This window comes from Lygodium microphyllum, chromosome 16 (genome assembly GCF_053477565.2).
Source record: "Lygodium microphyllum isolate KBCC chromosome 16, Lygodium_microphyllum_v1.1.10, whole genome shotgun sequence".
Taxonomy (NCBI): Eukaryota; Viridiplantae; Streptophyta; class Polypodiopsida; order Schizaeales; family Lygodiaceae; genus Lygodium; species Lygodium microphyllum.
This window is the reverse complement of record NC_141150.1, coordinates 6159706-6172481: the sequence shown is the minus strand read 5'-3', so window position 1 is coordinate 6172481 and position 12776 is coordinate 6159706. Positions and strand designations below refer to the sequence as shown.

General features: G+C 41.0%; 1 protein-coding gene across 1 annotated transcript; it reads left to right on the top strand.

The window, feature by feature from the left end:
- The first annotated feature begins 11971 nt into the window (after positions 1–11971).
- LOC148022494 (protein ROLLING AND ERECT LEAF 2-like) lies at positions 11972–12430 on the top strand. The gene has a single exon (XM_087696550.1). It carries the CDS (start codon positions 11972–11974, stop codon positions 12428–12430), a length of 459 nt encoding a protein of 152 aa, XP_087552676.1.
- The last annotated feature ends 346 nt before the right edge of the window (positions 12431–12776 follow it).

The following is a 12776-nucleotide window of genomic DNA, read 5'->3' as shown; positions in this document are numbered from 1 at the left end:
AGAGTAGATAAGGATAGCTACCATCTAGCTATTATTCATGGGCGGTGTACCAACCGCATCTGCAACAACTGACAAGTCGGTGACATAAATGCACAACGGTCACCCTGGCATATCACAAGTGGAGCTCGATATCTCAACACTCCCCCTCGAGCTCAATCCCAATTCCTACACACCAAGCAGGTCTCTGAACTTGCACAGCTTCTCTGCGCCCAATGCCTTCGTGAATATGTCAGCTACCTGATCCTTTGTGCTGACATAAACTAGATCAATAAGACCTAGTAAAACCCTCTCCCGCACATAGTGATAATGCACTTCAATGTGCTTTGTTCTAGCATGATAGACTGGGTTATTTGCCAAGTGTATACTACTCATGTTGTCACAATAAATGACAACTGGTCCATCTGTAGACTGATGCATATCATAAAGTAGCTTATGCAACCAAGCTACCTCACATGCAGCCATTGCTGCACCCCTGTACTCAGCCTCTGTGCTTGACAAGGCAACTGTAGGCTATTTCTTGCTGCTCCAAGTGACTGCAGCACTCCCAAAAGAGAACACATATCCACTAGTAGATCGTCTATCAGAAATGCTACCAGCCCAATCAGCATCAGTGTATCCATGCAACTATATCTGAACCCCAGTCTCATAAAATAGTCCATACTGCAATGTGGACTTCACATACCTGAGTATGCGTCTAGCTGCATCCAAATGCGGCTTCCTTGGAGCCTGCATAAACTAACTTACCAATCCAACAACATAGCTCAAATCTGGCCTGGTAATAGTCATATAAATCAAGCTTCCTACTATGCGCCTGTACATAGTAGGGTCTTCTAGAAGCTCACCTGCATCTGCGCTCAGATTCACATTCTGCTCCAAAGGAATTGAAATAGGCTTACAGCCTGTCATCCCATATTTGGACAGCATGTCCAATCCATACTGCCTCTGCAAGAGCTGTATCCCACTTGGTGATCTAATCACCTCAATGCCCAAGAAATAACGTAGCTCTCCCAAATCCTTCATCTCAAACTTCTGCTTCAATAGCATTTTCGCATGAAGGATATCTTCATTACTATCACCTGTGATAATCAAATCATCAACATAAATGATAAGCAGCATAATACCTTTCTCTGTTTTTCTCACATAAAGTGAGAAATCTGCCTTGGAAATCTGAAAGCCAATAGTGACAAGATAATGTCCTATCTTATAAGACCATGCTCTAGGTGCTTGCTTCAAGCCATACAATGCTTTCTTCAACCTGTAAACAAACTCAGGATGAACAACATGCACATAACCTGGTGGCTGCTCCATATATACCTCTTCTTGCAAATCACCATGCAAGAAGGCATTCTTTACATCCATCTGATGTAAAGACCATTCCTTTGATGCAGCCATAGCAATGACTGCTCTTACGGTTGCCATCCTTGAAACCGGACTAAATGTTTCTTCATAATCAATGCCATATGTTTGTGCATACCCCTTGACTACTAATCTTGCCTTGTATCTGTTCACAGAACCATCTGCATTGTGCTTCACCTTATAAACCCACTTACAGCCAATTGCATTCTTGCCTTTAGGCAAAGGTACTAACTCCCATGTAGCATTTGCTTCCAAGGCATCCATTTCTTTATCCATGGCTTTCTCCCATTTTTCTTTTCCCATGGCTTGCTCAAAAGAAGTGGGTTCTGGTTCCTGTATCACTTTGACCATATATGCATAGTGAATGGTTGTAAATCCATCATATTTCAGCCTATCCACAGGATACCTAGCTCTCGTAGACCTGTGCAAAATAGGTTCACTCCCAGGTGCTCTCAAAACATCCCTGGTCTTCCTTACTCCAGGTGTAACAATAGAAGGAATACCCAACTCATCATCAATGCTGGTGTGCAGATCGGACGCAGTATGCTCACGTAGTGAATCCCGGAAGGTCCCCAAGAACAATGAACTCTACCTTTTTGCACAAAAAACCATGTACAAGCATGCACGACAAGAGGCAAGAGACAAATTGGGTTCAATCTCCCCCATGCCTTGTGTGAGCGCTTCAGAAAGCATGTATTTTATGTATATTTCAATCTTCATGCTCAATAATAGCCCAATTTACAAAAATATGACAAGCTTTTAGCTTTTTGAGTTTGCTTTCTACAAAAACAGGAAATAAAGCTAATGGACGGTGCCCATAGAGTCTGGCACGCCCAATCTCAATGTCCAAATAGAAATAACATATCCGTGCGCATAGGCCCATACAAAATAATAATCAATAATCAATGTCTCAATAGACATAACAAAATATAGGCGTAGCGCCTATCAAAATATAGTCCATAGGTCGAATACTCGCTAAACTCCAATGCTTTCCTCCGCCACTGCTGCTATCTCTACACATCAACTCAAGCATTCACAATCGTTAGTAAAATAATACAATTAAACCGACAAAAGTGAATACCTAGCAGTCTTCAGCTACATAAATAAATCAACTGGTTAGAAATAAATCCTAACCTTAATTTGTTACGAGTGCGCACTCTAAACTCATAAACGTTTATTAATTTAATATGCATTTTGTGGAATCACCCGCTATGGAATCACCCACGTACACACTAAATTAATGAAACGCCCGAAAAGGACAGGCGTCCCCATCAACTTCTCGCACAAAGAATCCTCTTTGTGTATAAGCCCCGGTCATCAAAGTTTACGGAATCCACCGTAAAACCTCACGGAATCCACCGTGGAATATGCCTCCTGGCATCAAATGCTCTGTTCTGAGCCACTCGATTCACCATCCACATAAGAGTGACTTGTATTCACATCAAACATGGGCTGATCTACCTTCTCTTTTTCTTTTCGTGATACCTGCATACCACTATCTGCATTGCTTTGAGAAGATTCTCCTGATCTCAATCTGCCTGTCCATGGCAAAGAATGTGAACCACTGTTAAAGGACGCTCCAGGTCCACTAATATTTTGTGACTACTGCTGTGAATTCTGTGCAACATTACCATTTTGTGCATCTACATCATCAATCACATTTACTGGTTTATACCAGCTACTCATCTCATCAAAAACAACATCTCTACTCACTGTAAACTTACGAGTAGAAGGGTTATAGCATCTATACCCTTTTTGCTGCAGAGAGTAACCAATAAAGATGCACTTCTCAGCTTTTGGATCCAACTTGGATCTCAACTCATCTGGCACATGTACATAGGCAATGCAACCAAAAATTTTCAAATGAGAAATATCTGGTTTCCTACCAGTATACCTCTCCTCTGGAGTCATCCCATGTATTGCTGCAGTGGGAGTCCAGTTCATTATGTAGACTGCTGTAACAACTGCTTCATCCCAGTAAAAATCTGGCAAGTCTTTTTCATTGAGCATGGCACGAGATACCTCTCCAATATGCCTGTTTTTCCTTTCTGCAATTCCATTTTGTTGTGGGGTATGACTGCATGAATATTGCTGCTTTATGCCATGCTCCTGCAGGAACCTTGCAAACTCATTTGAGAGGTACTCTCCCCCTCCATCTGACCTTAGGCATTTTATTTGCAGGCCTGTTTCTTTTTCAACCATAGCTTTAAGAGTTTTGAAATGCCCAAAAACTTCACTTTTCTTTTTCATAAAATACACCCAAACTTTTCTGCTATAGTCATCAATAAAAGTGACAAAATAATGATAGCCTCCAAGTGCATTCCAAAAACGCTCTGTATACTGTGGTATAGGCTCACGATCCTCTTGTTGAAGTAGATCCCATTGCTTGATAGCCTTCTCATGAAATTGCGGTGGAAGGAAATTCTGCATGAACTTCTTCTTGAAATCTTCCCAAGTAGCAGGATATTCTATGCTCTTGCGTACTACAATCCACCAAAGTGATGCTCTGTCTACCAAATGATTAGTAACACACTTGATTTTATCTTTTTCTGGATAAGTTTCCTCATGGAAATAGTCATCAAACTGGCTAATGAATGCTAGAACAGTCTTTCCTTCTCATATGCCATTGAAAGTACGAAATTTGAAACTTCGTTTACTTATCTTTGATTCCTTGCGAATGGTTTGAGCTTCAAGAGTGGCGTCGACGGTACGTCGAATTAAATCTTCAGCTTGAGATTCTTCTTTGTCGGTAGATGCTCTTTGTAATTTTGCCAATTGCGCTTGCAATGCTTGCCTAGCCCTTCGTTCTTCTTCCAATTGCATCATGATTAGGTCCAGCTTTTGCTCCATCGTAGGCTCAGGTAGGTCGTCTTCAGCCATAAGATCATCCATATGTGGTTCCGTCATCCTGTAAAACTCAAAAGACCTTTCTCACTCAAAATCAGGTTAGCGGGATGAGTGTAGCTCAAATTCGGGGTTACAAGGCTTATGTGTTTTTGGGTATTTCTTTCTCAATCTTCATAAAATCTGTGATTTTTCCTTCTTCATATGCTGAAAATACTTCAGCAAACCTGCATATGGGTAGAATACCTTCCAACGAACAACTTTGCAGTTCGGAGTTTCTGCGCAGGAACAACCCTTCAAGGAGTTTTAAGCACAAGTCAGTTCTGACTCTAGTTGACTAGTCTGACTTGCAGAGTTGCAGACTTATGTGACTTTCAGAGTTGCAGACTTGCAGAACTTAGCCCACTTAGTGAACTTGCAGAACTTCATCACAGTTGACTTGTAGAACTTGATTTCTGGAGTGCAGGACCTGGAGTTGCTGACTTGCTTGTCTTGTCTGACTTGATTAAGATTAAGGAATTAAGCTTAATAGCTTAAGCTTGAAAGGGGGGCTTTATGGATAAAAAACGGTGCAGTTGTTGGGGGGGGGGCCGTTTTTTCTGCCACGCGGAAAAATCGGACCTCCTCTTACACCTCGATGACAGTTTTTGAAGCTTATGAAGCTTCCTTAAGCTTTTAAGCTTAAATACTAAGCTTTTGAAGAAATTAGATATGGAGGTTATAAGCTTATCTCTCTCTGTTTGACGACTTGATGATGGAGATGAATGCATGGTCCTCCGCCTATACAGCCTGGTCCTTAGCGATCTGATGACAGAAACAGGGGTTCTTGATCGCCAGAAGTCTGCCTGTATCGACGGTTCGCGACAAGATTGACCGTGGAGCCCGATCGTTCCAGAAGCTCCGCCTTCGCTCAAAATGGGTAGCGATTGGAAGCTCTTGATCTCAGCTCCGCTCTGATACCACTGATGCGCAGATCGGTTGCTGTATGCTCACATAGTGAATCCCGGAAGGTCCCCAAGAACAATGAACTCTACCTTTTTGCACAAATTACAATGTAAAAAGCATGAACGACAAGAGCAAGAGACCAATTGGGTTCAATCTCCCCCCCATGCCTTGTGCGAGCGCTTCACAAAGCATGTATTTTATGTATATATCCTTCTTCATGCTCAATAATAGCCCAATTTACAAAAATATGACAAGCTTTTAGCTTTTGAGTTTGCTTTTACAAAAATAGGAAATAAAGCTAATGGACGGTGCCCATAGAGTCTGGCACGCCCAACACAATGTCCCAAATAGAAATAACATATCCGTGCGCATATGCGCATACCAAATAATAATAAATAATCGATGCCTCAATAGACATAACAAAATATAGGCATGGCGCCTATCAAAATAATAATAAATAATCGATGCCTCAATAGACATAACAAAATATAGGCATGGTGCCTATCAAAATATAATCCATAGGTCCAATACTCGCTAGACTCCAATGCTTTCCTTCGCCACTGCTGCTATCTCTACATATCAACTGAAGTATTCACAATCGTTAGTAAAATAATACAATTAAACCGACAAAAGTGAATACCTAGTAGTCTTCAGCTACATAAATAAATCAACTGGTTAGAAATAAATCCTAACCTTAATTTATTACGAGTGCACACTCTAAACTCATAAACGTTTATTAATTTAATATGCATTTTGTGGAATCGCCCACTATGGAATCACCCATGGACACACTAAATTAATGAAACGCCCGAAAAGGACAGGCGTCCCCATCAACTTCTCGCACAAAGAATCCTCTTTGTGTATGAGCCCCGGTCATCAAAGTTTACGGAATCCACCATATAACCTCACGGAATCCACCGTGGCATGGAATCCACCGTGGAATATGCCTCCTGGCATCAGTAACTCCCAATGTCTCTGCACACAAGCATACGATGCGATTTCTGTGGTAACTTTTCATCGACCTATAGAACAATGGTCACACAGCATAAAACAGAGCCTTTTCCTGAGTGCGTGCAGAAAACTTCCGCCTCCAAAACAAGCCCCGAAATGGCCTCAAATAAAAAAAACAGGGTCACCAAGGCCTAAAGCCCTTTCCTGCAGCATATACTGCCCTCTTTCTTCACTGCAAAGGGCGTCTCAACCTGAGACAATGCACTCTTGCACTTTCCGGCTGTGCTACCTGCAGAGACTTGCTCCCAAAACAGAAAAATGGAAGCAACACTGATCCTCTTACCAAAACACCGCGAACTTGTCTTGCTTTCTTGAGCTCCTTACCACGAAAAAGGCTCTGATACCATGTCAAGATTGTGGGAGAGAAGGAAGGAGTCTCACTTGTAGCTTTCTTGCTTGCACAATGGGGGAATACACACAAAGGTGGAGGCTGAAAAACAGTTTTCCTCTTCTTAGTTGTGTAAGCAAAAAAAAAGTCTCATACAAAGAAATAGAAGAACCCTATATATGTGTCTCAAACCAAAGACAACTAACTAAGGTGGCATACTAACTGAGCCACGAACTAGAGTAGATAAGGATAGCTGTCATCTAGCTACTATTCATGGGCGGTGTACCAACCGCATCTGCAACTAACAAGTCAGTGACATAAATGCACAACGGTCACCCTGGCATATCACGAGTGGAGCTCGATATCTCAACAGATCATCTCCAAGGTCACACCACATTTCAAGCCGAGAGGGCACTGCTCGACTCATGGGCTGAAGGTCGAGTGGTGAAAAGGCCAACCATGAAAGTCGTGTCTCACTCCTAGGTCACTTGGGGTCAGGTGGAGCTCTGGACACCTCTTGCCTAGTCTAGAATGGAGTTGAAGACTACCATGAGCCCAACATCTATGGTGTTGGAAGATCCTATTCTAGATAATGGATGGAAATTATGGTGCCATGTGATTTGGACCCGGTACTTTTGCTGGGCAGAAGGGATATGTAAGTTCTCATGTATGGGCAAGAGACAAAGATTAACATGAAGATAAGTTAAGAAATTTGTTTGAACTTGTGTGTCAAAGGATTGCTTGCTCTGTATTCATGCTTGTGCCGTAAATTACGGGAATGAACCATGTTCCCTAAAAGGCTTAATTAAGGAAGCTAATTTTAAATATCATACATAAATGTGATAGGACCTAATTAGATAATTAAAGAATGTCCATTGAGAGAAGTAGATAGGTGGAACCCCGACGGGTCAGAGTGGTCCCAGAGAACTAGGAGGCTTCTCACAAGGTTTTACCGCCATTTAACCTTTAGGTATTGTTAGGCTAGAACCTAAGGGTAGAACTCAATTCATGCTGTTTTAGGGGACCGGAATGGGACTATACCCTACAGGTAGAGAGGTTGAGCAACGCATCCCTCTCGTTTCTCATTCTCTTTGAACCAAGTGCGGCATGGGTCTACTTCAGTTTGGGTATCTTTGTGTAAAGTAGGATGTCTAAGACACGACGCTAGAATGGTGTCAAGAGACCTTGACCACTAGAGACTCAAATTTCAAGTTGATCCTAGTGGGGTTGGCCATGAACGTTCAGTTGCGAGGCGGACTCGGGAAACCCTAGGTGAAAGACCATGTGACATTCCATGGGAGTGCTGGGCGATGTCACTTAGACCTGTCTCTTGATGGACCACTAAAAACATGCTTGGACACGTTACAAAAATTAAAAGGGTCTAGTAGCATGAGAATGCTCAGTACTAGCCCTAAGCAACGTAGCAGTCTTGGATTAAAAGAAGAGCATGAAAAGAATTTTTTTTGTACTTTCACAATGCTGATTATTAATGAATAAACTTGTTTGAGCATGGTAGTCATACATAATTGCATTGCACGTACCATATGGTATCATCCTAGATGCATAGCAACTGTTTGTATGAGCAATGATCTACATTGAGAGTGGAAGGTACCCTAAGATGTATCGTTGGAGATTCAATTTCTTGGGAAATATTCTATAAGAACTATCTATTACCTCCTAGATAGATTAATTAAAAGAGTGGAGCTTGTTTTGAATGTGTTCTATGTGTTCATGGCACATCTTGGGGCCAATCCCAAAGGTGTAGGAGAGCTGTAGTGGAGCCGGGGTGATCAGCTGAGGGTAATCGCTTTGTATGTGCTTACGTGGTATATAACACCAATATGTTTAGGGACTCCCTCTGAGGAGTGTGGGGAAGAATTATTTTTTGGACTACAAAATCTTACAAATGCAAAGTTCTATATTCGAGGTTAGGAAAGTATATTCCTTAGATGCTTTGGGCCACAAGGTTGTGTGGGGTGATCTTAAGTGCATAGTAGAGGCCTTGCTAGTGCCTTAGAGCTAGTGTCGGACCTGTTTTAGGTTCCGACAACAAGTGGTATATCTACCAAGAGCTCCTAATAAGTGGAAATTTTTGAATCTTGGCTATAAGGGACCCATTATTTTTCTTAGTTTTTAATTAGGAGCTATCTTGAAGTAGTGGATATTAAATTTAGACTAATTAAAAATTTGGTCATCAAGACGATGATTAATCCAAGAAATCCCCATAACCCAAAAGATACTTTCTCCATCCTAAATGGTTTAGTGGAATCTTTGGTTAGACTATTTTATCATTTGCCTCGAAAGTGATACCATGTTCAAGTTTGGGCCACTATGGGGAAGCAGTCTTGGAGTGACTTTTGAGATTAATAGGCCATTGGAGTTAGAGAAGACATTAGAAAGCAAAAGTGAGGCTAAGAGTGCATAGTCATCCATTAATCATGATGACTTTCTAGATGAAAAGACTGTGATAACAATGGTTAAACACACAATAATACATTACTATGATCCGAGAATACATCCAATGCTAGTGCCTAACATAATTGGATACCATAGCATAATCGCTAATATCTATAAAGCATTGGATGATGTCTATGTGTATGGAAAACCATTGTTAGCAAGGAAGGTTCTATCAGGACCTATCCTAAGTTCTAGAAAAGTTGTGGTAGATGAGAATAGACTTGCTAAAGTACCATTAGTCAGTGATGGGGTAGATTCCCTATTGTATAGTGTTGGACTCCCTAAATCACTTTGTGAGTTGATAGAAAGTAAATGCTAGGGAACTAGTGACTCTTCCACACCATTAGAGGTGGAAAGGGAAGAGATTAGAGACCCTGACACGCTGGTATTAATCCAAGAGGAATACTAAGATTGTGATGACCTAGTGTTGATCCCAAAGAAGAGAACTAAATGCCCTTCTCCTTATAGGGATCTCCCAATGTTTATGGTGAGAGTGGATTTTAAATTTTGAAGCGAAAAAGAGACCGCAAGGCTATAAAAAGACCAAATTTTCATGCACAATGAAATGATTGCAGATCAATGAGCTAGAGCTTTCCTAGATGGAGTTCGATGCCATGAACCTGATGCAAGTCTCAGTTCGTCAATTGGAGTCCATTTGACCCCCCATTTGATCCCTGCAAGGTTTCTCGTTATGAAGCAACTACATGATTCGAAAGCGGGAAAGTGTGTCACAATGGCCAAGTTTATAGATTTTGACGTCACAAATCTAGACATCTTAGACAGATTTAAAATTCGAGCATGTTTGCCCCCTCAAAATTGAAAAACCCACTTCTATCAGAGTGTGAACAAGAAAAAGTGAACCAGTTTTTTGAAATTCAAGCTTAAAGCTTAAAACAAGCTTATGATATGAAGAGGCATGAAAAAGAAAACCCGGGGGGATTTTTTTAGCACCAGTTCCATGATTAAAATAATCAATTTTTACTACACCAACCTCATGAGGATTGCTCTTAGCTGTGATCTCCACCATTTTCTCACTTCTCATCACTTCATGATTGACTAAATTTGATGCATATTCAGCAACATCTCATTTTAGTCTTTCTCTCTCCTCTCTCCTCTCTCCTTTTGTGATTGTTTTTATGGATAAATGTAAAAGAGAGGGGGATTCGATGAGATGGAATTTTTTGTCAAACAATGATGTAGAAGTGGAAAGACACGTGAATCTAAGTTGGACAGATTGTGAATGGCCGTGGAAGAGCATCAATGGGCTTCCAATGTTGAAAAATGCACATCATAATGAGCGATTTTATGAGAAAAAGTAGATTTTACCATTTTATGAATGAATTATTATTTGAAATGATTAGTAATGCTTGGATTTGATTTGGAGTCCTCTATTTGATCAGTCATTGAAAGAATCATAAAAAATTAGACGTGTAATAATTATATGCGAAACATTCAAAACTCGATACTAGGTGAATTTAGGAAAAATATGCAGTTTTTGGGGTTTTTGGTGTGCATTTGCCATTCCCATGCTACATAGTGTATAACACAAGCATGTTTAAGGACTCGTATTGAGAAGTAGAGAAAGAATTATTCGTTGGACTACGAAAAATGGTACAAATGCAAAGTCTTAGACACTCCTAGCAAGGCATGTGGGGTGGTTTTAAGTGAGTAGTGGGACTTGGCTAGTGCCTTAAAGTCAATGTCAGGCCCGTATTAGGTCTTGATAGGTGGTGCATTTGCCGGGAGCCACTAATAAGTGGCAATTTTTGAATCTTGGTCAATAGAGACCAATTTATTAGTGTATGCCAAAAGGCACTGAGTTAGATTCAAAAGACCATCAAATCAAACTTTAGAACCAAGATAGAGCCCAAAGGGCTAGAGGATGGACCAAAATTATTAGAAGATATTCCTTGAAAAGGAGTGGTGTGATATCTTTACAAGGGTGGAGTCTTAGTAACCCTAGCTCGATGCATAATCCATTAGGAGGAGGAAGTTCCAGTACTTTCCCTCTTCCAATTAGTTCGTCCACTTCAAGTGGAATAATAGTTCCGATAGTTCAAACTCCTTTAGGGAATCTGGTTGTTACCATGGCTCAACCCATTGCAATCCTAGCAGGAATGCCAGACTTGCAAGCCTTAGGGTTTTCTCTACCCATTTTTAATGGGTTAGCAGAGGAAGATGCAAAACTTCATATCAATGAATTCCAAAGTTAATGTTTAACTGTCAAATTCAAGATGAAGGACATTTGATGATGTTCTTTAATATGACTTTGAAAGGACCAATGGTATTAGAGCCTAGAAGCTCGAACCATAACTATGATTGACTTTTTCATTGCGGCCTTTCAAAGATATTTTTTTCCTGAAAGGGGAGGTCAGTATTGGGGCTACGTTGTCGTGCTACTGCGCATCCGAGGTGTGGAATCCACCAAAAAGTTTGTGTGTGTGACATTTGTTACTTTGTGCATACTTAGTCATTGTGTTTGCATTTTGTTTTGCATGGGTTGGAGATCAAACCTCACTGTTTAGTAGATGATTTGATGTTCACCCAAAAGCACACCTACAGACCCATGGAGGTGGGCAACATAATGATGAACAGGAGACAGCACATTAACATGATTCATTTCAAATGAAAGCCATTGTGACAATAAGGTTTGCAAAAGATGCCAATGAGCATATGGATGTCCAAGGCTCCAAGTTAACTGTTATGTGGAAGGAGATGTTGGAATGTCATAGGGCTCAATGAGATGTTGCCTTGGAGAGGCAGACACTTGAAAACTCAGTGGTAGGAAATGAAGCTAGTGAAGCGCACAGGAAGGCGACGATCGAATTAGAACATGAACTTGAGAAGTGGCAACATTACTTTCAGTGATGGATTGAAAGTTAGAAGGAATATATTGGGACTTTACAGGAATGGTCTGTGCTATGCCATAATGGACCAAAAGGACGAAAGCCAAATGAGGACGATGCTACTAAGAAAAGCCAAGTTTGTGTTCTACTTGAAACTTGGCATAGCACGCTTAATAATCTTGACATGCAGGAGAGTGTTGTTGATAGTATTCATAACTTCTCAATAGTGGTGCACTCTCTTGAAACTGAACAGTCATTAGAGTTGGACCTCAAGAAAGAGGCTGAAAGATCTGCAAGAGACCTTGATCGCAAGACAGTCCTCCTGAAGAAGTTGGAAAGAAAATATGTGGAGAGTGAAGATGAAACTAACAAGGCTGCTCGGACTGACTCGAAATTGAAAGTGGCCCTACTAGGTAAGAAACATGAGGTTGACAGATCCAGAGCCACTGTTGAGGATGACAAGAATAGGCATCGAATGGCAGTGCAGGGCCGCGAAGAGGAAACCCTTAACAAGCTCAGAGAAAATATTCCAATGGTTTTTGATTCCATAGCAATGTTTGCTGAGCAAGCTGCAAGAGGGTATTTGTTGTTGGACAATTCAGTCAAAGATGGTGGTGACACACAGATAGATATGGAGGATTAAGAGGAGAATTGTTAAGCTTTCTTAGATAGTCAGGTGCCGATGTGCGCTTTTCTTACACTATTTCCAAGTGCTCCTTTGGAACTTAGCTTTCTGGGCTTCCTTTAAGGGGTTGCAAGTTATTTTTTTTCTTTGGTGCTGATCTTTGCTTTTTGGAGGGAGTTTTGATGTAGATGAGGTCTATTTTCAGACATTGTGTTGGCAACAATAGGGGGAGAAGTCGTTGAAAAAGGAGCAGATGGTGAAGAAAAAGAAAACGAGGAAGGAAAAAAAAAAGATCTGGTCTTCTAGGAAAATTCTGTTCTTGACGATTGTGAGGACTACATCCTCCAAAGCGGTGATCAATGCA

What these genes read in the sequence shown, in the direction of transcription:
- LOC148022494 (XM_087696550.1), top strand. Translation starts at nt 11,972, where the DNA reads ATGCAGGAGAGTGTTGTTGATAGTATTCATAACTTCTCAATAGTGGTG.